Source organism: Pseudopodoces humilis, chromosome 3, assembly GCF_049639895.1.
Source record: "Pseudopodoces humilis isolate 2021_Gansu_Grassland_sample_001 chromosome 3, ASM4963989v1, whole genome shotgun sequence".
NCBI lineage: Eukaryota > Metazoa > Chordata > Aves > Passeriformes > Paridae > Pseudopodoces > Pseudopodoces humilis.
Window position 1 is genome coordinate 89,895,610 of NC_142202.1, and position 22,797 is coordinate 89,918,406.

General features: G+C 36.8%; 1 protein-coding gene across 2 annotated transcripts in view; it reads left to right on the forward strand.

Annotated features, from left to right (window-relative positions):
- Nucleotides 1-414: 414 nt before the first annotated feature.
- Nucleotides 415-22,797, forward strand: part of BMP5 (bone morphogenetic protein 5) — a 55,639-nt gene continuing 33,256 nt past the window's right edge. The window contains exons 1-2 of one of the 2 annotated variants that reach the window (XM_088053652.1): nt 415-801; nt 1,234-1,601. In XM_088053652.1, the coding sequence (XP_087909778.1) occupies nt 794-801; nt 1,234-1,601 (376 nt within the window). In that variant the 5' untranslated portion in view covers nt 415-793. Of the gene's footprint in view, nt 1,602-22,797 lie in introns of both variants that reach the window. The other variant, XM_005518110.3, reaches the window with a different exon arrangement.

A 22,797-nucleotide genomic window follows, 5' to 3' on the forward strand; every position in this document is an offset into this window, starting at 1 on the left:
GAGTTTATTAAAAAGGTCACCTATGTTTGCCAAATTTGCCAAAAACATAAACTTTTCTTGAATTAGTGAGATGCTATTTTAGTCTGTTATGAGAGTTTCCTACTCAGGTTTACTAAAACAGACTCTTAGGGAGACTCACAAGAGCTTCTGTATTACACCATCTATATATCCTCAAATTGTTAAAGTTAAAATTGATTGTGCAAGCCGTTACCAAAAAAACAGCCAATAGCCAAAATTAGGTATATTACTGTAAACTGGAGAGACAGGGGGAGAGGTTTAAAGCTCTGTCTGGCAAGAGAAGGGTTAAGGACTTTTTTGCTATACCCGTTTCAAATTACAATGAGAAGCCTCTTCTTTCCCAGCAGGGTTGTGCTTACATTAGTCTTTAGATCTCTCTTGAAGAGAGCTGTTATATTTGTGCCTGCTACAGTTGGAAATAACAGTTCAGAAGCTGAAAAGGGTTGAATGGATTTACAGAAGGTTATTTTTTGCAAGTAAATTCATGGCAACACATTAATTCGATTAGTACATGCTTTAGAATTACTTTACACTCAAGAGATTCAAAAGATGTTAAAGTTATCTCCAGGCTGCTGGACAAATATGTGTTACACCACCAAGGTACAGATCAAGACAAATCTGTGACTCAGGATTTTATCTTGGGAAGAGCGCAAGGTGTACGAAGAACTCAGAATAACGAGGGAAGATAACTCTGGGAACTACAATGTGTCAGAAGAACATCTCTTGCTAACACAGCTCCCCACCAAAGACCTGGTTATCTAAGGTTTATATAGGAATGCCTAGGTCAGCTGACAAAATACTGGTCTTCTGCTCCATAAATGCAGAAAAAACGATAACAACAGTGGAAAATTGGAAGTCTGAATTTCAGCTTTCTTAGAAATAACTGCAACCTGACACATTCCATAATATTTAAACAGGGTGGGGGGAGAGGAATCACCAAAGATGTTACGATGTTACGTTTAGAGATGACATTGACATGAAGAATAGGTAAATTTTGTTTTTCAACTACTGGGAAAGCAGACCTCATAGGAACTCAGAACAAGTAGGAGAAACGTTGTTGGCTTTTTTTTTTTTTTCCTTGTTCTTTTTCTTTTCAAAGATGAACCTAACTGCGCTCAAAGCTTTCGTGGGCTTGCTCTGGAATTGCTGGGTTCTGGTGGGTCACGCACAGGGAAGTTTAGGAGACAATCATGTCCATTCGAGTTTTATTTACAGGAGGCTGCGGAACCATGAGAGAAGGGAGATTCAGAGAGAGATTCTCTCTATCCTGGGTTTACCTCACAGACCCAGACCATTTTCACCAGGAAAGCAGGCTTCTTCTGCACCCCTCTTCATGCTGGACCTGTATAATGCCATGACAAATGAAGAGGATTCTGAGGAGCTGGAGTATTCACTAAAGGGATCAATGGCAGGGGAGAGCAGAGGGATACGAAAAGGATACCCTGCCTCTCCAAATGGATATTCACGGAGAATACAATTATCTCACATGACCCCCCTGACCACACAGAATCCTCCTTTAGCCAGCCTGCACGACACCAACTTTCTGAATGATGCTGACATGGTCATGAGCTTTGTCAATTTAGGTACGTGGAAATATTTTTTGCTTTTGCTTTCTCTGACAAACTGTTAGCCTAATGTTGCGAAGGGCAAACCTCTCGGCCGAGCTGTAACCTGTTCTAAAACAGCAGGATTGGGCCCGGGCTGCTGTGCCACTGGTAAAAGAAAAATCATACGGATGGTAAAGTAGCTACATTGTAGGTGGCCATGGAAAAAGATTTTTCTTACTGTTTATATAAAGTCAGTTTCTATAACTTCCCTCTGCTGGCTTCTGTTTTCTTTCTTTCATTGATGTAATGAAAATTCTAGCCTTAGGCCAACTAACTCCTTTTTTTTTTTTTTAAATCTCTAAAAATCAAACACTTATGCCTATTGCTCAGTTATTTCCCTCAGTGTTTTCCTTAAAGCTTGCACATGAACAAACATCAGTTGTTAATATTTTAAAGTCTGGAAAGGTATGCAAAGGGAAAAGTTAAACCATTAAAAAAAAATTTCTTAGGTTATTTAGTGGTGATTTTTTCTGTTGTTAAGAGTCAGAGTTTTATTATCTTTTCAGTTGGATGGCTGGATTTTAAATAATCTGTTGCTTTTCCTTTGTTATTTCTATTTAATAACAACAGACTGTGTTTTATTATACTGCTATGGTGCTCAGAATCTACAATGATCCTTATTTTCTCTGTCATAAATAAATTAAATGACAAGTAGAGTATTAAACACTAGAAATATGCAAGCAAAGAATGCTTTTGAAAATTATATATATTCAGATACAAAACCTGATAAAACTAAATTATGTTGGCTTCTGAGTGTAATAAACATGCTTGCCAGTTACATTGTAGGAAAAAAAAGCAGTTACAGATTTCTTTAATAAAACACAACTTAAATCTTATCTAGAGAGCTGCAAATAATTAATGAAATTCATTTATTATTTTTGTAAGTTTTTATAATGTCTAGGACTCATAAATTTGGCTAAAAATGCTACTTCTCATTGGACCCAAATAACAAGAGATTTAATTGCAAACTTGAAGTTTCACAATAAACTGGTACAAATACAAAGATGAACTCTTGTTTTCCAGGATAATACTCTCTGTAGAAACTTTTTAACAGTGGCACAGGTTCTGAAATACCTTCATTTTATCACACACATTCTGTATTTTTTATGTCTATCAGATTTTTAGTAAATATTAATACTCCAAATACTAAAATTCTAGTAAGGTAACACTCTAGAGTTTATTTGCCATAATAATAAAGTCACATTTCATGAATTATTTGACTGACAAGGAGGTGTTCAAGTCTGAGATCTTTTTCCTTAAGAGTAACAGATGTCCACACCTCTAAATACATTTGCTTGTTGTTTTTGCTCCAGAAATAGCAGGTTAGGAAAGAAATGGAATCTGTTTTCTGAATATGTGCTCCTTATCATTAAAAAGCAGTTATATGCTGCTCATGTATTACTTTTAAATTAGCATTGCATGCCTCAATTTACCCAGAGTATCTGGAGTCAGCTGCATTCAAAATAGCAAAGTTATATGGAAAAATCAGAAATGCTTTTATCCTCAGCATTAGCAAGGCACTGATCCTGCAAAAATTTTCCTTGTGTGTCCTGAGAAGTTCCCTCTGTAAATGTAACAGGGACCATTCCATCAGCGTCTCTGAGGACTATTTACACGGGACTTAGCCTTTGATTTCAGAAATGTCTTTGATTACAATAGGACTTCTTGCAGTGAATGAGTAGAAGTCTTTGAAGTTTCAGTGTCAAATATGTCCTAGGCTGATCCTACTGTGCTTTCCCAGACAAAAAACCTTCTCTGGAAGAACTCAAGTTTCCCCTGAGTGTCTTACCTTGGGTAGGAATTTTCTAATCTTTGTCTTATTTTGTTGGGATGCCAGTGTTGCCTTAAGAAAGTAATTCTGAGAAGCTAAAGCTTATCTTATGTTTCAAAACTGTGAAAACTGGGGCTGAGATGCCTTATTTTTCTAGTGATTAATATTAATAGATACCATTAACTTATAAAAAAATACTGTGTAAATATCAGATTTAATTTGGCATCTGTAAAATTAAAATGCATCTCAGCTCTAAGTTAGTTTAAATCCTAATTCACTTTAAATACCCTTCCATACAAGTTGGATGCTGTGGTATATCACACATTCCACAGTGTAAAATGTGTAAAAAATATTGATGACCAATATAGATTAGCTTCAACATTTTTATTAAACAATCCTATGTTTCGGTATAATTAGTACAAAAATGAAATAAATCATGGAAACAAGTAACCATTTTATATGATTTATGCAGTATGAGATTGTGACAGATGAGGGCAAGCTCTTATAATGCAGAATGGGGAAAAATATGCAGTGATAAGTGAATGCTAATGCTGTACCTTAAAATCAATAAATGCTGATGCAGCACAGTAATAACTCAAATGGATTTAGAATTGAAGCCCCAGTCAACTTGCATTAAATAAATCTCCTCTGAAAATAGTATTCACCATGTTCATACTTGCACACCATTAATTACATAATGTGTAATTATAAAACTCTATTAATCATCATGATATTTTAAATTGAAACTTTTGTATATAGTTGTACCAGTTATAACAATTTAAGTCATATATATTGAAACAAGAAATCTGTAGCTGAGGTGTTAGATACAAATTATTAAGCATAAGAATTAAAAAGACTGAATAAGATTGAAAAGTAAAGAAAAATTAGACAAAAGCAAACAATTTTATACTAAAGAATAAAAATTTTAATTTATATGCTAACTTTGATTAAAACCCCAACCTGTTGGAGCTGCAAATACCTCACTTTCAAATACAAATTCAGAAAATAATTATCAAGGGAGCTGCAGTCATGATTCTGTGAACTAACCAGGGACAAAAATAAGAATGCATTTATTTCTCCTGAACTTAAAATTGCAAACACCTGCTCTTTCTATTGGAATTTATATCAGAATTTCCATCTCTTTCTTTCTTGAAAGATACAAGAAGACAGAGGCTATGTCTTGTCCTGTGTTTTGTGTAAGACTGTGTGCGTTGGCAACTCTCCATAAATATTGATGAGTGTAACAGAGGAGTTAACTGGGTTTGGTCCAGCAATCAAAGAATAATTCCTCCACTAAACACGCTGGGGTTTTCAAAGATCTGATTATATCACCTTCAAATTCAGAATTTTGTTTTCCTGACTGGATGTTTTTTATCCTATTATAATATTTTATTATACTATTGCAAAGCCCTGACTCTTTTGAGTTCTGGCATCTTCTTTTTGGCTGGTATCTCAAAATGACATATATAGGATACCCTGTTCCCCAGAGAACAGGCAAATAATACTTATGCAGTTGAAGTCACTTTTTGCTCACTCAAAATTTAGTTAGGGAAGGACTTTTTTAAGATAAATGCTAGTGTTCCCACTCTTCACCTCTTACAAAAAGAAGGGGTTTGAACAAAATAGATCTACATGGATGAGGCATGGTAAAGCAACAGCACTTTTGGAAACTACATTTAAGCATTTCTAATACTGATTTTTCCATTATCATCAAAGTGATCATTAAATCCACTATACTTAGGCATTCCTGCTCATGCCATTCAAATGGCCTGTATTTTCATTTTTTTACAACACATCTGTTAATTTTTCTCCTAACAGATTGTTTCATTTGCTAAGCAAGTCTGTTTGCTTTCTTGTATCTTCCTGTTAATTGATATGAACATTCCATAAAATGGGAGATATATATATATATATCTGCTTTTGTGGTTTTCCGTTATGTTTTATTTTTTAGCATATAAAATTAATTTCTTAAATTTGAATGTGAAGATCACAATAAAATTTGTGACCCTAACATACACATGCTAAGAAGGATACAATAATTACTGAGATTTTTTAAGTAACCAGTTCACTCCAAAAAATTCATTTTTCCTTCTTCACAGACAATGTGAATGATTCCACAATCTTAGAATAATTTTGAAACCGCACATGCTGTGTTCAGTTCTTAAACCAGACACTGAAATCAATGGAAATTTTGTCTGAGGTACAGAGGACTATTCATATTTCTCCAGCTTCTCTATCCCAACTTTGAACACTGTTTTGCAGATTATATTCTTCTTTAAAAGCTGAATGATTAAACAAATACATAAATTCAAAAGATTTATAGCCCATTGTGTTCATTGGCAAATGCTAGCATGGCATAGAACAAATTTTACAGCTACTTTGAGAAACCAATAGTACATCAATCCACACCAAATACCTGTACAAATACACTTTTGTTACACACGAAAAAGAAAGGATTCCTTACTGCAATCAGACCCTGAGCATACATAGTAGCTCGTTTCTTAAATTAAACTAATTCAGTTTCTACAACCTTCCACTCACAGCTAACATATCATCAGCGAGGAATATGGAGTGCTAAGCTATAAAATGCCAGGAGCTGAGGAAGGGGTTTGAAGGATACACGCAAAAAGGTCTCAGGATCATTAACTTCTCTCCTAAAGCTTAGGAATGAGCACACTTTCTTTCTTTTCCACAGGATTTCAGATGTTGCTGTCTTAATTTTAACCGTACGCGAATTTCTTTGGCTGTGGTACAGTTTTAGTATATAAACGCAGGCTTAAAATGAAAATATTGACACAGCCTTCGCTGAAGAGATGGAAAGAGCACTATTATCTTGCCTTGAACGTGCTATTGCACAGATAAAATTTGTTAAATGACAAATAGACCCCATGTCTTTAATTGTGGAATTGGATCAATACTGAGAAAAAATGAGAAAACATTTGCGAAGCTTTTATTCAATGGCAACCCCAAGTCAATAAGATGTCATTTTTTACTCTTTTACATAACATTTAGTGCAAATTGGATCAAGCAGGTTAATTTTCATGCGAAGTAGACATCGCTTGGCATCTGGAAATCCTGAGACATTTTTTTTTTCCCTTTATTAAAGTTTTGTCACCCAGTCAGTGAGCGGAATGAATTTCTTGTGACCTAGTACAGTTAGGCATTAGAAATAACCATGAATTATGAAATAATTTTCTATGAACAAATTAAATATTAAGACAACTCTTTGCAAAATAATTTTATTTGTTCCTAGAACAAAAGGAATTTACTCAGAGGATGACATGAGCTAAAAATCCTCATCCAATACTTACAAATCATTAGAGTTTTAACCAATTTTTGTGCAATGACAGAGCAGGTTTTTAGAGATTGCTTTTAGTTTTTAGCAAGAAATATTCTCCATATCCCTTTTTTGAATTACACTCTATTTGTTGGTTTTTATTGAAATATTTTATATTTCCTTTGAAATCTCTCAAGTTACATGAATCTTAAGAACTATATAGCTCTGCCTCAAAACAGGTTTGTGTGATCCATAAATATCATCTAACAAAATAATGTTTTTATAACTGTCAATTAATTTTTTTGCCAAAGTTAACACTTTAAATCCAAGTAAATTATTGTATCTACCCAGCCAAAAAAATGTCAAGCTCTCCATTAACTGGGATATAAAACTGTCTGACTCTCCTTGCCGACAGGTTTGAAAGAAATTGCAGATAACTGAAGAGAAACTGATTTAGCAGATGGTTAGACGTGCATGGTGAAAAGCTATATATATGTATGGATATATAAAAATATATATTATTATTATTAATATTTTTCCCATTGGGAAGAACGGCTGACCCAGTTCCGCTTCTTCTTTAGAAATTGTTCCTTTCCAGACTAAACACAGACTTTGGGTGGGGTTTTGGGGATTGTATGTATTGTACAGTGCATATTTTCCCAGGAAAACACAATCTGGCAGTGGCTCTGGCTTACCATGAAAGAGAAGGAGGCAGGCTTGTGGAGAGACTGCATGGAGAGTGTTAGGGGAGGAATTCTGCCATGGATTAGATGGAGAGCCTCTTGGTTCTCTCCTGAAGTTCTGGGTTGTTTTCTTAGATACCTGGACAACTTTGGAGTCTATGTCCTCTCCCACACTTATTGCTCCTGTTATTATTTTCTCTGAATGTTAAATTATACAAGGAATTTTACTGTGGCTACCTGCCTACTTACTGCTTGAGCTATGGGGGTAATTATGACAGGGACAGTTCCCTTCTCTTTTCTTTTTAGCCATGGCAGCTCTTTTCAGCTTGCTTTCATAGGCCCACAAACTAATGGAATTTGGAAAAAATTGATTGATTGCAGTCTGATCATTCTAGGTGTCATCTGGTGTTTCCACATAGCTGAGAATGAACAGTTTATGAAGTGCCAATTGCAGCCTCCAGCTAAAGAAAGGCTCCCCAGGGCTTCAGGAGAGCTCTGGCTGCTACCAGACTTTATAATTATTTCCCACACTTTTCCCTATCCTCTCCTCCTTGTCCTTTCCCTTGTCTCTAACCCCTGCTGCCTAGGCAGGGTCACTGAACTTTAGTTTTATGTCAGTGGCATTTGGCTGTAGAAAGGATTAAAGTCTGAGAAGTGGTGAGACCAGGCGACAGTGCGGGAGAGGGTAGGAATGAGAGCAAGCATGACAGAAAAACAGCAAAGCACAGGCTGGGCTTTAGAAGGAGGGCATCCCTCTTCTCAGTAGGCAACAGCCAATGTGCAGGGCTGGATACAGACCTGCTGGGCATGGGAAAGGTTCACAACAGAGAAACTGCCTCTGCAGAAATTGCTGGAAGGTTAATCCCTACTCCCCTGTGCCTCACATGGAGCGTGATGTTGCAGCACTGAGGGCACTTCCCAGGCCAATAGAACTACAAAAGTGGGAGATCGTAGTGGTAGGGAGAAGGTGAATCAGATGGAGAAAGAACAAGGAGCATGATAAAGATAGATAACGTACAAATGAAAGCCAAAATTAGCACAGGTATGGGTTTCTTCTCTGCGTAAGCCTTGAAGGCAAAGGGAGCACTTTTCTTCTGAGCCCCTTGTGGCAGAGCCGCTACCTCAGCCTCCTCCCCAGGCACTTGGCTTCCCGGGCAAAACTTTTCATCCTTGCAAAACAAAACGCAGCTGCCCCCACCCTTCGGTATGTGTGTACCGGGAGTACACAGACGGGCTACTAACATTTGCTGCCATAAATAACTTCGAAGCTGCTTTTAAAAACCGCAGGTTAAAGGATGAGGGCTGCCATGACGCACACAGAGGTTGAGATCAGAGGAGCAGCTAAGAGGGGTCAGGAGAAACAATGAATCCCCTTGTTCTGAGTCATATTTATGAGTGCTCCATTGCACCTAAAGTTCATATTTATTGGCTAGGCCATGGGGTTTCCCCATTTGCTCATCTCTTAAAATAACACCCCTGGTTAAAATTTCCTATAAAACACAGACATGCTACAGCAGGCCGAACTTGTCAACCCTGACAACTACATTATTTAAGTTTGTGGGTGGGGTACACCAAGCAAGAGCTGGTTTGTGTTTTGTACTGAATTATGAATTTGTTTCTATACAAAACATGACTGTAATATAAGTAGAAGAGGAAAGATTTTATAGCTCAGGTCTCCACTCAGAAATTTCCCAGTCATTGAGAGATGCTCCAAGAAGTGAATTTAAGTATTTAGTTCCCAGCTCTTTTTGAGCAAATATTCTGGTGCAATAGATCAAGAACCTGGCTTTATTAACCACTACTATACCACTTAATACACATGTGGTTTATGTGGCACATGTGGTATCTCACCAAAATGTGGTTCTACTTTTTTCCCCACTGTAATTCAAGGCAAACTGAGTCAAAAATTATTAATGAGTCAGAACCTAGAAAACTAACCAGGACAGCTAGTGCTGGTTCATGATATCTATCTGTAGCTAATAACCAGTGACTTCACAGAAGTAAAATTCCACATAATTCTCTTTTTCAAGGAGAATCAGGATGAGGAAGAAACTTGAACAACTGAAATTTCTTTAAGGTTTATCTTTATCTATCTTAACAAAATTATTCCTTATGAGAACCTAAGGTCTTTTCCAACTTCGATGATTCTGTAATTATATCCCATTGTTGACTGGGTCAATTAAATAAAATTATTGTTGTTTTAATTAACAGGTATTTGACTGTAGTCAAATTAATGAAGTTAAATTAATATGATCAGGTAAAGTTGTACCCCTATTCCAGAGTAATTATTGTAAATTAAGAGCAATTTAGCTAGGCATATCCATTTTCAATATTTACATTTTAAAAATGGATGGGAAATACACATGGGGTATGCAACTATAACATACTGCAAAACAATTTCAAAAACTCATTTTATTGGACTTTTTCAATTGTGAATGGTATAATTTTTGGATGTAGAAGTGTTAAAATCTGTTCTGACAAAGGAAAAAAAATCTGGAAAAAAATACTTGTTCTGTTTTGCTCTAGGCCTTAGAAAAAGAAGGAGCAGGGACACTGAATGAGCAGACTGGTTTTGGAGCAGTGGTCATCTGGTGCATAGAGCCATGGGATTCTGGTGGCACAGTTTTCAAAAACACTAGCTGAGAAATTGAAAGAGTGGGAGAGCAGCAGTGTGGATGATATCGCTATGGGAGCAAGTCCAAGCCCAGTGTACAACCCCATAACAGCTGTAGTCTTTGGGGTGATTTATGATGGTGGAGATCCACCAGGAACATAGCTCTGGGAAGGTTGTTCCCAAGGTTAGCTCAGCTGGAATATTTGTCAAAAACTACAAGTCATAACACGATAGTGATCCCAAAGGTTAATCTGCAGCTCCTGACCAAGTTACCTTGCTGCCTCATACATGAAAATTAAATGTGTGCAAAGGTTTTGCAGTGAGTGAATCCCACCCCCAGCCAAGTCAGAGAGCGAAATGTCAGAGTAACCTAATAGGAAAATCTTGAAGAGCCTCAGATAGAGAAAGAAAACAGTGTGCCTCTGTTTTCCAGTCCATAAAATGAGGACGGGCAAATATGCCTGCGTTCATCTTCTCTTCTGTGCATTGTTATTCTTGGAAGTTGCAGAGTACTGGTATAGCTTTCTTCTTGTGAAGCCTTGTTTTACTCTGGCTGTGTGCTCCATAAAATACTTTGCTTCTAAAAGCCTCACAACACATTGCATTTCATCATGGTGATCTCAAATATTATTTTAGAAAGGGCTAAAAGAGGCTCCTCTCTAAGGGAAACAAGTTTACTGCTCTTGTAATAGACAGTTTACAAAATAATGAAAATTAAAAAGAGGCACTGGAATTTAAGCACCAATACTGATATTTGTGTTCTGGTGTAATGAAGAGAGGAAGTCTGGCTAGCTTAGCTCTTGTTCTCAGGTTTTACGTTTGTGTCTCTCTGGGTCATGTGTGCATGTATATTAGTCTGTGTGCATGGCTTTGTGTATGTAATATAGAAAGCATGTAAATCTCTTTCAGTTTTAGTCACTGGAATTTTTTCCCCCTTAAATCATAATATTCTTTCCCATCAATACTATGTGGCTTTAGCAGCCCTGACCTTTCAAGCTGCCTGTTTGGACCAGTGTTTATCAGATGACCATTTGACCTCCTTGTTAATTGTACTTAATTACATCCTGTTGTAACATTTTGAAATAAGGAGGAGAGTTTATGGATCTGCTCCAAAGACCTGAAGACTAAAACGGCAGCAGAATTCAGTGGTATGAGGTGCTGAGTAATCTTGTAGGGAGGGTAATGAGAGCTGTGGCTCACCCACTCAATGTGGCAAAACTGGATCCTTAAACCAGTCCTTTTCCATTTAGGATCATTGGTACTTCTGTGAATAAAATCACACTTTTTTGGTTTTTTTTAATTTTTTTATTTTTGTTCTGAGAAGGGCTTCTCCTCTCTGACTAAAAACTTGGGTATTTCTCCAAAGAGATCAAGAAAGGAGTGAGATATCAACAGGACTGCAAAGGCTGAAGTTCACATCTGATGATATAAAAAACAGCAGCCTCTGTTTCCACAAATGATATCACTGTAGTTTTCCAAAATTTCACAGTTTCTTATGCTTCCATAGAATTGCCAGTTCCCAAGAGTTTTTTGAGACTTGTGTAATATTTGGTATGAGATTTTCTGTGCATTGATGATTTATGAGCACATCTATGGTTTCATTAAAGAGCAGCAATTATCCCCTGCAGCTGCAGAAAAACAAAAATGAAAACAAATCAACATCCAGAAGGAGCTGCAGTTCTTGAAAATAGTTACTCTAAAGGCTCAGAAAGCAACTTCAAGTGCTTTTTATTTTACAATGCTTTTCATATAGTCTATGGCTTTTGAAACATGTGGCATCGACCATACCACTTCTCGTCTCACTATTGATGATTTATATACACATATTTGTAGTAAACTTGATTTCCTAAAATACATGAAGAAAAAAGGGAATAGAAGCTATAAAATTATCACTACCAGCTGAAAATCTATTCCCAAATATTTAAGGCAAGGCAAAAGAATACACCTTCAATTTTGTTTTATTATAACAATGATAAATAGACTTATTGCAGAATGAAGCACCACAAAAAATTAATTGTTTGTAGTGGTTAACTGCATATCATTATGGCATTATTGCAATGGTCTATCATCCAGCATGAGTCAAATTCTAGACAAAAAAGAAAAGTGAATTTACTTAGGGCTGTGCTGTGAGCTCTTTGGCTGATGCAGTACTGCCCATGGTTGTCACTGTGAACTGTACACTATCGTGAAAGGTAAAACTCTGTACTGTTTTTTATGTAGCAAAGGTTAAACCCATAGTTCAACTAGACACAATTGCTTTTACATAGTTAAATATTTTTTGTGTATTGATTTAAATTACAAGCTTATATGATTTAAAAAACCCCACAGAATTTGCTGGATGTCGGTAACATATTCAAAAGAGCATAATTTTTAAATCCTCTTGGGTGTTAAGCAACAGAAAGTATACCTGAAATCATAAAATTAAATATAATGACACTCAGAAAGGGCTGATCTATTTTTTGGAATTTTGAGAGGTAGTATAATGTGACAATATATAATATTATATTTTTCAGAAATTTAAAATTACATATTACTTCAAAATAAAGTTTTTTCTTTAGTTCCTTGGTTATGTCCTATATTATATCCTATAGCTATCAACAATGGTCTTTCAAAAGGTAATTTTTTTCATCACTTCTTAAACTATTGAATTAATAGTAATGTTTAATGAGGCTGTATATAATAATGAGATCACATTTACAAGGACATTTTTAGATATATCAAAATTTTTATTTAAGTAAGCATATCTTAAATATATTTATAATTTTATAAGCTATGTGTACATATATATTTTTCTGTAGAAATATAGGTACATGCTAATGCAAAATCCAGAGGCACTTGATGCTGTGGAGTAAATTCTAAAGCACAGATCACAGGATATTCAGAGTTGAAGGGGACTGACACGGATCAAGTGCAACTCTTAAGTGAATGACCCATATGAGGATTGAATCTCCAGCCTTGGTCATATTAGCACCATGCTCTGGCCAACTGAGCTAATCTTGAGGTCAGTTAGTTCAAGGTCATGCTGCAATTCATTGGGTCAGGATGAAGAGAGTAATGTCATTAAGATTAATTGCATATTGCCACTATTTTGATTGCCCTGCAGTTGTGTTTTGTTTCCTCCATATTCATATGTATTCCTTATAAATGCAAAAGATGTGCTTATTAGCATGTGCATGCATGGGAGACCTTGTCTAAAAGGTGTTCATCACTCAACTGGAACTGGTACACAGGCACACTCATGAACAGAAATCTTGTCTCCATGGGCACAGCTTCCAAACAAGTTATGACCTGTTCATGCTGTGTTTGCATTACCATCTGCTGCTGTACAGCAATGAAGCTTCTTTTATTGACATATCACTGTATCATTTACATTACATCATTATATCAGTGAGATTTACCACAAACTCCATTACATCATGCTGCTTTTCCTTGTCTGCAGGTAGGGAGCATGTTTTCATCAAAATGGCAATGAAAGTACGTCTCCAAAAGAAGAGACTGTGATGCTTCCAGATTAACAAATGGGGTTTTTTACTTGATAAAAAAAAATAAGCCTATCCCCAAATAAAAGAACAGTTGTCACTTCCAAACCTAGTGGAAACACAGGTTTAGCACAGGTGTGAGCAAAGACAAAGGTTGATCAGCTGCTGCAAAATGTTCGTAAAAAGTTCTTAGTGGTGTTGTACCAAAATGATTGCAGGTCAGGTTCCCACTCCCTGCTCGTTCTTACCTTCTGCTCAGAAAGACACACGGGTTTTTTCTGGGGCACATCAGCTCAGCAGAGTATAAGCTCCAGGAGACCATCTTTGCTGTTCCAGAGAAGCGTTACAACTACAGTGTGGTTGTAGATGCCTCTACAATCAGCTTGGGTACTGTGTATGTAAGTAACTGTGTGAGGAATATGGGAAATACAGCCCCAGGTGGAATGACACTGAAAATACAGAAATATCACAAGCATGTCCACAGTCCTGGGCAACCAGCTCTAGGTGGCTGTGACTGATCCAGGAGCAAATGACCTCCTCAAGTCCTCTCCAACTGCAGCCTCTGTGACTCCACGACAGAGTAACTACAAAGAAGGGAGACCTTACTCTTGTCTTATACATTGACATCAATCATTGGGTTTTTTTGAGAGGAGTGATGATCTTGCATCAGACAACTGTTGGATGAACAGTCCTGTGTGCTCAAAATGTCATACTTTCTATTTGGAATTTTTTTTTTTTTTGCTTATTATGTCACTTTGAGACTCCTGGGTCTCTCTCCCCAAGTCTGTCCAAAAGAACCTACTGTGAGGGATCATGACCTACTGCCATGTTACTTGGGGCTAATCTGAGCTCTTCACATTGTTTGTGAAGGTTATTTTTTCTTTCCTTTGGCAGTGCAGATGTAATGCTGGATGGCCAACCCAGAGGTATTTTGTTCACTAACGGTCAGTGAGTTTCTGCCCAGAAAGAGGGTCAAAATGATCATTAACTTTGGTAAGTTTTAAACTTCTTTCAGGGAAAAAAAAACCCAAGTTTTTTTCCTTCTTGTTGAGGGGACTTATTCCATATGGGGGTGAAATTATCTCTGTGAGAATAAATCATGATCAGATTAGACTGACAGAGCTGAAGAGGAGAGGGTACGTTTTGAATCAGTATTAACAAGCTGTTAAAACCACAGCCAGATCCCAAACTGGCTGTTGAAACCTGCCATCTGAAAGTGTCATTCCTCACTACCCCTGGCAAGTCTCCTGTCTGGTCTTCCTCCTCATCTTCCTCCTGCTGTGTCTGTGAGAGCCTGCCCCCGCTGTGCTTCTGGCACCATTGCTCTGCTCCTCAGCACCACTGCTTAGGCTGTCCTAGGTGGGTCCTTGGTGTTGGCCAACAGCAAGAGTGTGCAGGACCAACCTTCAGAACAAGGGCCAACAGATTATAAAAGATGAAGTTTAGTCTCCTTACATTTTTAATTTTAAGACGGTGACTCGGTATAGCAATTATCCCAATATATACCTTTGTGCAACTGAAGTATAAAGCAGAGGACTTCTGATTTTATTTGAGCCAAGCTGACATAATAATTGAGTACATGGCCTGTGAGCAGCTATTTTTTGCAACTGTATTTAATATCCTGTCTATAACATAGTCTAGCAATTTTTTTTTATTTCTTATATGTAAAGCAGCCTTCTTCTACTCTCTAAATGAGATGATATTGAAGGCTTCCTTGTTACAGCTGGACTGTTTTTATGGAATGTTTGGTCAGTGTTAATGGGTATGGATAATATTAAAATACCCTGATGTGAGTACAGAATAAGCAGAAAATATTGCCTATCCAGTCATATCCAGTTTGGTGTGCAGACACAACTTCCATGGAAACATTTCCAACAAATTCCACTGCAGAAAATAGAGGGAGTTTGTTAGACAACATATGTGAATGGTAAATGGTAGAGTGACTTGCCACCTCTGGCTGGAAGTGAGCAGAGGGTTAACATGAGCAGAAACTAAGGAGATGTGAGAAGATAGAGTGCACTTTAATGTTTAGCTTTTCCTCCCCTGCCAGTTGCCCTATGATGATATATGCCCTTTCACCCTCCTCAGAAGTTATGTTCCATCTGTATACTTTTACAGTGTCAAAACAGTTATAACTTACACCTATTTTCTGACCATTGGATCCCAGAGGTATAACTTTTGTTTCTATTCAGTTGCAGCTGAACCCAAGAGGGTTCTTTTTTTCTGTCATTTGTTAACCTTGAGGTTGTGTTGATCTGACATCCTGACTTTCACACACAGTCAGAAACCTGGCAATAATTGTTAGTTTTCTTTGTGATGATCTGTGATTATAGAAAAACAAAATTAAATGTGAGAAAAAAATGGAAGTCTATTGACAGATGGTATCAAAATTTACTGGCTTTGCCAAAGGTGAGGCAAAATAGGCATCATTGAAAGCAGCAGAACAAATTAGCAACCTGAGACTTGGTGGTATAGGGATTAGCTAATTTATCTATGTTCAAAACTACGTAATAGAGGGATTTTTGATGAGTTCTATTTTTCCAAGTAAAAATTTATTTATCACTGATGAAACTGAATGCAATCAGAAATCTAGGAGATTTAGATTAACGTATGTGTTTGTGATTGGAGTGCCTTTGTGACACAGTGTGGACTAAAACTATAAGAAACCACAGGTCCTTACTTATTAAAGATTAAATATCACATATGTGCACTTATATCTTTTGTTGTGCTTTGTGCTACAGCTGAGCAACTGGAGGGAAAGATTTGCATTTGTGAGGCTGAAAGATACAGTGCATTATACTGTCAAAACCACCAGAAAAAGGAGATTTTGAGGAATCACGGTGCTAACTATTTTATTTTAGGATTGTGATAATACCCAAACTTAGACTCTCAAAGTTCTGTTCACTTCTAAAACTCAATCTCTCTGTCTGGTTACTTCTCTTGTATTGGCCGTGTTCAAGGCAGCATAAGAAAAGCAGGGTGTTGCTTTCCCACTTATTTTGAATCAACAATTGAAAGCCTTCCAGCATTTAATTATTATTGGACCAGCTGCAGTTCAGCACTTGTTTTGACTTGTTGAGCAAGTGCATTTGACTTGGAAGAAGAGTAAATTGAATGAATAACACATGTTTAGCAATGAAACTTTTAACAAAACATTGGCTATTGATTGAAGACCAGCAATTTCATTAAAACTTCTATTTCACTCCATATTTTAATGTAAAGTAACAAGAAGGTATCATGGGTAATCTCACAGTGTCCAGATCACCTGGAAGATTATGTGTGAGAAAGCCAAGCCCAGTTATTCCTCTTTGATTGAGGCATTTCTTTAGGTGTCTGCATATAGAAGTTGCTGGCAGGCAACATGGTTACACGGTTTCTGGGAACTCTTTCCTTCTCATGGTGAATGCTGGAAGCTTTTAACTATTAACTGAATTCTAATTCTTAAAATTCATGAAAAAAAAAAAAAGGAAACTTATCCTTTTACATATTTACTTATATTCTAGCATGGGTGTATAACTTTCATTATTTACCTGGGTACTATCTATCACTTACTAAAGTGAAAACGTTCCACGCACATTTCGAGAGGATCAGAAAGCAGAAATCACATAATTTGAAAGTCCACCTTAATAATGTTTTAGTATTTACACTATTTGGAGTTTTTTGAAATGTATGTTTTTTTAATTGGCAAGGATCTATGAGATCTTATTGAATACAATAACAAAATGAAGAAATAAACATTTTAATAATAAACAGCACTCTCAAAAGATGTAATACAATGTGCTTGCTTAAAATACATTAATATATTCTAGCTTGTTCTTTTTTTATAAAGTATGGGATATTGAAATACGTTTCTTTTAGGGTTAAAGAAAGAAAACCAGTAAGTGAAATATTTGTTTCAAAAAAATCCAGGCAGTGGGGTTTTTTGTTAGTTTGATTTTTTTATTGTTTTCTCTTTTCCATCCTGCTCTAGATTCTGTTGCCACCGTTGAAGATTTTTTTCATTGACTTTATTTTAATTTGAATTATTATGCAATTCATACAGTTCAGTAAGTCTATTCAATTATAGAAGGGATGTTCTACCACTAAAAATTTGGATTTGATAAATAATATTTCATTTATTCAAACTGTCACTAGCTGCACAGTATTTCACCAAACAATTTCAAGCTGCCTCTAATTTTGGCAAACAAAACAGGAAAATGTTGCTCATTGATGTCAGTAGCTGACCTGAAAATAAAGAATTTAATGAAATGACTCTAAATTTAGAGCCGTATATCTAGCTTCTGCATATGACTGATCAAACGGTATTCTTTGTGTTTTGAAAAGAAAGTATATTTCATGTGAAAGTAATTTACATCATTATTTCAAAACCACATCTGTAAATATATAATTACTTTAAAAACAACCAATATAATAATAATAAATGCAGAGAAACTAAAATAAAAAGCACTGCAATAAATCAATTTTTAAAACAGAACTGTTGCAATGAAAAAAATATTCTCCAGACTTGCCCTTTCTAATTAAGCAAAATCCCCAGTGATAAAGGAAACAGCTTTGCTCCGGTTGGAAGAGGATCTGAATGTAAATTAAGTTTTTGACAATGACTTTTGTGTCTAAGATAGGGTATGTGAGGAATGTAATTTTGGGGACTCCTATTTTCAACCTCTGCCTACATTTATGTAAGATATCACAGAATCATAGAAACATTTATATTGGGAAAGGCCTTTAAGATCATTGACTCTGAGTATTAAACATTCACTGACAAGTCCATCACTTTGAGGGCTTCATTCTGTTCCCTGTAGCTGTCTTCAGCCTCAGGGAGCTGGCACTCAGAAAACAACTGGCCCAGCTCTGTTAAAGGGTAAGACAAAGAAGATATTAAGTGCCACATCCTTTTCCTCATCCTTTGTCACTGTGTTTTTCCCCACATCCAATAGAATGGAGATTCTCCTTAGCACTCCACTTGTTGCTGATGTATTTACAGTAATCTTTTTATTGTGTTTTAAAGCAGCACCCAGATTATATAATAGTTGGGCTTTAGGCCTTCTAATTTTCTCTCTGCATAACCTCATGACATCCTTGTAGTCCTTCTGATTTCCTGCCCCTTCTTCCAAAGTGCATAAACTCAGCCTTTTTGTCTGATTTCCAGCCAAAGCTCTTTGTTCAGGCAGGCTGCTCCTCTTCTCCATTGGCCATTTTTTTGGCACATGGGGACAGCCTGCTCCTGGTCTTTCAGATTTCTCTTGTGAAGGATGTTCATCTTTCCTGCACTCCTTTGTCCTTCAGGTCTGCCTCCCAAGGGACTCTGCCAACCAACCTGTTAAACAGGCCAAAGTCTGCCCTCAGGAGTCCAAATGAGCGGTTCTGCTGACCTTACTTCTTCAATAATTAAAAACTCCATTAAAGCTCCATAATTTTGTGATTGCTGTGCCCAAGAAGCTTGCAACTATCACATCACCCACCAGTCATTCTCTGTTCACTAGCAGCATGTCCTGCAGGACCTCTTCCCTAGCTGAATCTCTCACCAGCTGTGTCAGGGTGTTCACTTCCACAAATTCCAGGAACCTCCTAGACTGTTTATTCTCTGCTATGTTGTATTTCCAGCAGACATCTGGGAAGCTGAAGTCCCCCACGAGAACAAGGGCTGGCAACTGGGAGACTTCTCCCAGCTGCTTGTAGAACATTTCTTTTGCCTCTCCATCCTGGCTGGATGGTCAATAACAGACTCCTACCAGGATATCTGCCATTTGCCTTCCCTCTGATTCTAACCTATAAACACACAACCCAGTTGTCACCATAACTAAGTTCTAGGCAATCAAAACATTCCCTAATATAGAGGGCTACCTCACTGCCTCACCTTCCTTGCCTATCCCTTCTCAAGAGTTTATAGCCATCTTTAGCAGGACTTCAGTTGTGCAAGCCATCCCACCACATTTCTGAGGTGACTACTTCATCCTAAATGGAAGACAAGCAATAGGGTGCATAACTCTGAAGTTTTGTAGTTAAAACACTCAGCTGAATGATTATGGTAATATAAATGGTAAATGTCTAATGTCAAATAATAAAAAAAATAGTCAGATGTGGGAAAAAAAACTTATTTTACTCTCATTTTGGCCCTCAACCCCTGCATTTCTTCTGTGGAATGGCTCAGGATGTCCCATTGCTGGGCTACTGACATCCTGGCAGTTAGGATACAGTCACTGAAATCAGCTGATAAAGATTGAACTGTTCTTTGCCTGAGCAAGGATTATCTCAGTCTGATTTTCTGGAGCTGCAGGGGACTGAAGGGGAAATGTAAATAAACTCCTTTGTTCTGTTTACTGCCTGGTACAAAACAGTTGGCCTTTAACAAACAGAATTGTCTCTCCACTGACTGTATCAGGCAGCCATCTCTGGTGTCCAAAGCAATGCTTTAAGGACAGGTGACTATTTTGTTCAATTTCAATGTCTAACTCAGATTCCCTGAGTTGAGATCAGGAAACTTTCCATTCTAAAAAACAGATAAACTAGTAAAGCAGTAGTGCTTAGAGAAGTAGAATCATTGTCTGCTGCCTTTTGGTTTTTTAATCACCACTTTGGGAAGTTATTTTTCTTCATTCTTGGATTTAAAAAGTCCACCTGATTTAAAACATTTCTAAAAGACTGCAAACTTCATTCAATGACCAATGAGCAGAATGAAATGGCTGCCACTTCAATATTAACTAGATTTTATATTTTTAGGACTTCCAGGGTGGAAAAATTAAAAGTATGCCTGCCTGGATAAAATGATTTTCTAAAGTTGATATTCATTTTTTACAAGCCAAAAAAGTTACAAAGCTTAAAAATATCAAAATATGTATTTTAGAATCTGTAATCTGGTCTCTCTTCAACTGAGAATAACATTCTGATGAATGTCTTTAACTTCTCTCAGATGCCTTTCATTAAAATGTTTACACCTAGCATAGCTGTTTTATTTTGGTGGGTTTTTTTAACTCTGTATGCTTCTCTAGAATCACTTTTCACCTGTCCACACACCCTACAAAACATTTGTTGCCTTAATTTATGAAAGGTGAGTCACTAAACAGTCTCATCTATGATACTGGAATTTGAATGAGAGAGAAGAGCAAGAATGAGGTAAACAGCTATTTGATGTCTGTCTTTTCACAGTAGCACAATAGCTGATTCCTAGGGCCTCTGACCTTTCAGTGTCCTGTAACAGAGTACTTGCATTAATCTGTTGCTTATCTGTCACCTACCACATTTGATATTTCCAGTCTCTGCTTTCAATTATCAGTCATTAGAGGCAGCACTGAGTAATTTCAGGAGAAAATGCCTGGAACCTTTGACCTGTTTTGGTCAGATAACCACAAGTGTTCACTGTAGATAAACTATCATTTCATTATATTCAAGATGTAAATGAGTGTCATTTGTAGTGTATCAGCTTACTGTAAACTTTATCACCTGGGAGTGATTAAAACTGACTGGTTTACTTCATACTTATACAAAGAATTTTGAGTCAAACAGTGAAATTCAGTGAGATTAGTGTAAATGACCCTTTATAGTTACACAGGTCTATAAGACCCTCCATTTTGCCTTGGCACATATATTTAATAGTTAAAAAGTGACATTAATTTGATTTGTGAGGCTTCACTGTTTGTAAATCCAGTTGGCATCCTGGGATCCTATGTTGTAAAATCAGCTTATTATAACATGGCTTTCAGCATATCTTTGGTTTGTTACCCATTTGCCAAAGCAGCTTTCACTTTGCCTATGTGTCACAGCCACGCACCAACATCTTCAGGAAAAGTGAAGCACATATCAGTGTGGAGATAACCACTAATGAAAGAGCACATCTAATAGTCCCTCATGCACTATGACCTGACCTAATCTCATTGCTAGGAGTTTTTTATATTTTTTTAAGCTCAGCCAACATAATCAGATATTTATTGCTGAATTTCTAAAATACTGATTTCTTGTTATACAGCCATATAAGTGCTTTGGGTGTTTTTTAATTGTTATTTTCTTTCCCATAAAATAAACAGTTTTGTTATTGAAAATTAGTGAATGACATTTACACCATTTTCTTTTGGTGTAAAGAAGACCTTTTTTCCAAAATACCTTTGTTCTGTAAATTTGACTTTTTTCTTCTTAGAGCTGGACTTAGTGTTAATACAGTGTGAATGTTTCATCAGCTTGCCACATGGGTGGAAAATATCATTCTTACACACAGGTGTTTGTGATATTCCCCTGAGCCACGATTTGTCTGATGTAACTGTAGTGCTGCATATATTAGTTTCAGGTGGTATAAAAACACCATCTTTAGGAGTCAATGCTAAGAATCCTGACCAATGAGAGCAAAGGAAGATTTTTTTCATAATCAGCGTTTACCCTAATATTCTACTTATTTTTTACTTAGAAAAACTATATTCCTCCAATAAAAGAATACTTACTGATTTCTGCTCAGCTGGTTTATAGATGCTGTGATTAGTCCCACAGAAATGCATCTTGGCAGATGTACTGAGCATGACTGGAATGATGTGAGAACATTCTGAAAGGAGCTAACACTTGAGAATCTTAACCTGTGTTTTTCAGGCTGACAGTGTTGAAAACCTGTTGACTGTGAAATAAAAATATTTTGGAAATGGTGCCTCCCTAAGCTTCATGCCATTTCAGCAGGACAAAGGACCTGACAGATACCCTACTGAGCATTCAGTCTTGCCTGACGAGGCATTTATTGGATGCAGAAAGGATCAAGATTTGTGTATTATTTTCAGTAATAAAATCTTCAATATCATTACATAATATTTTACTTTTTTAACTTGGCTACCATTCAAACCACTGGTCATTATTGCAACATCACCATCACTGTTATTTTGCAGTCTGCTGTATAATGCAAGATTTTAAATTGTATTTACATTTACATCTATGTTTGTATGTAATTTTGGTTTTTTTTTGTTTTGGTTTATACATTGGCTGGTATAAATTTGCAGATAGAAATTCTGGATTCATTGCAGGGAGTGGGACCTCCTCGGGCTTGGGCTGTTTCTGCAGTGTTGTTCAGTGTCTGTTTCCTACAACTCTTCACATCTGCAGGCTGTTGCCACTCTGAAGTCCTGGCCTGCCTGTAAATGCTGTCTCGAACCAAAGAAATTTTGAACTTGTGTCCCTTTCAGATGACAGTGCTACGTCTGTCTTGGTGGAAACACAGATAAGTACTATCTGTGTGAGTTGTAAACAATTAATTGGAGGCTTACCAGAAAGTGGCTATCAGTATTCTTTAGCAGTTGTGAGTGATCCTGAGAGATCCCCACTGATACTGTTGGGGGTATTGTGGAGGTTTCTGTACAAATGATAACATATAGGGAGATAACT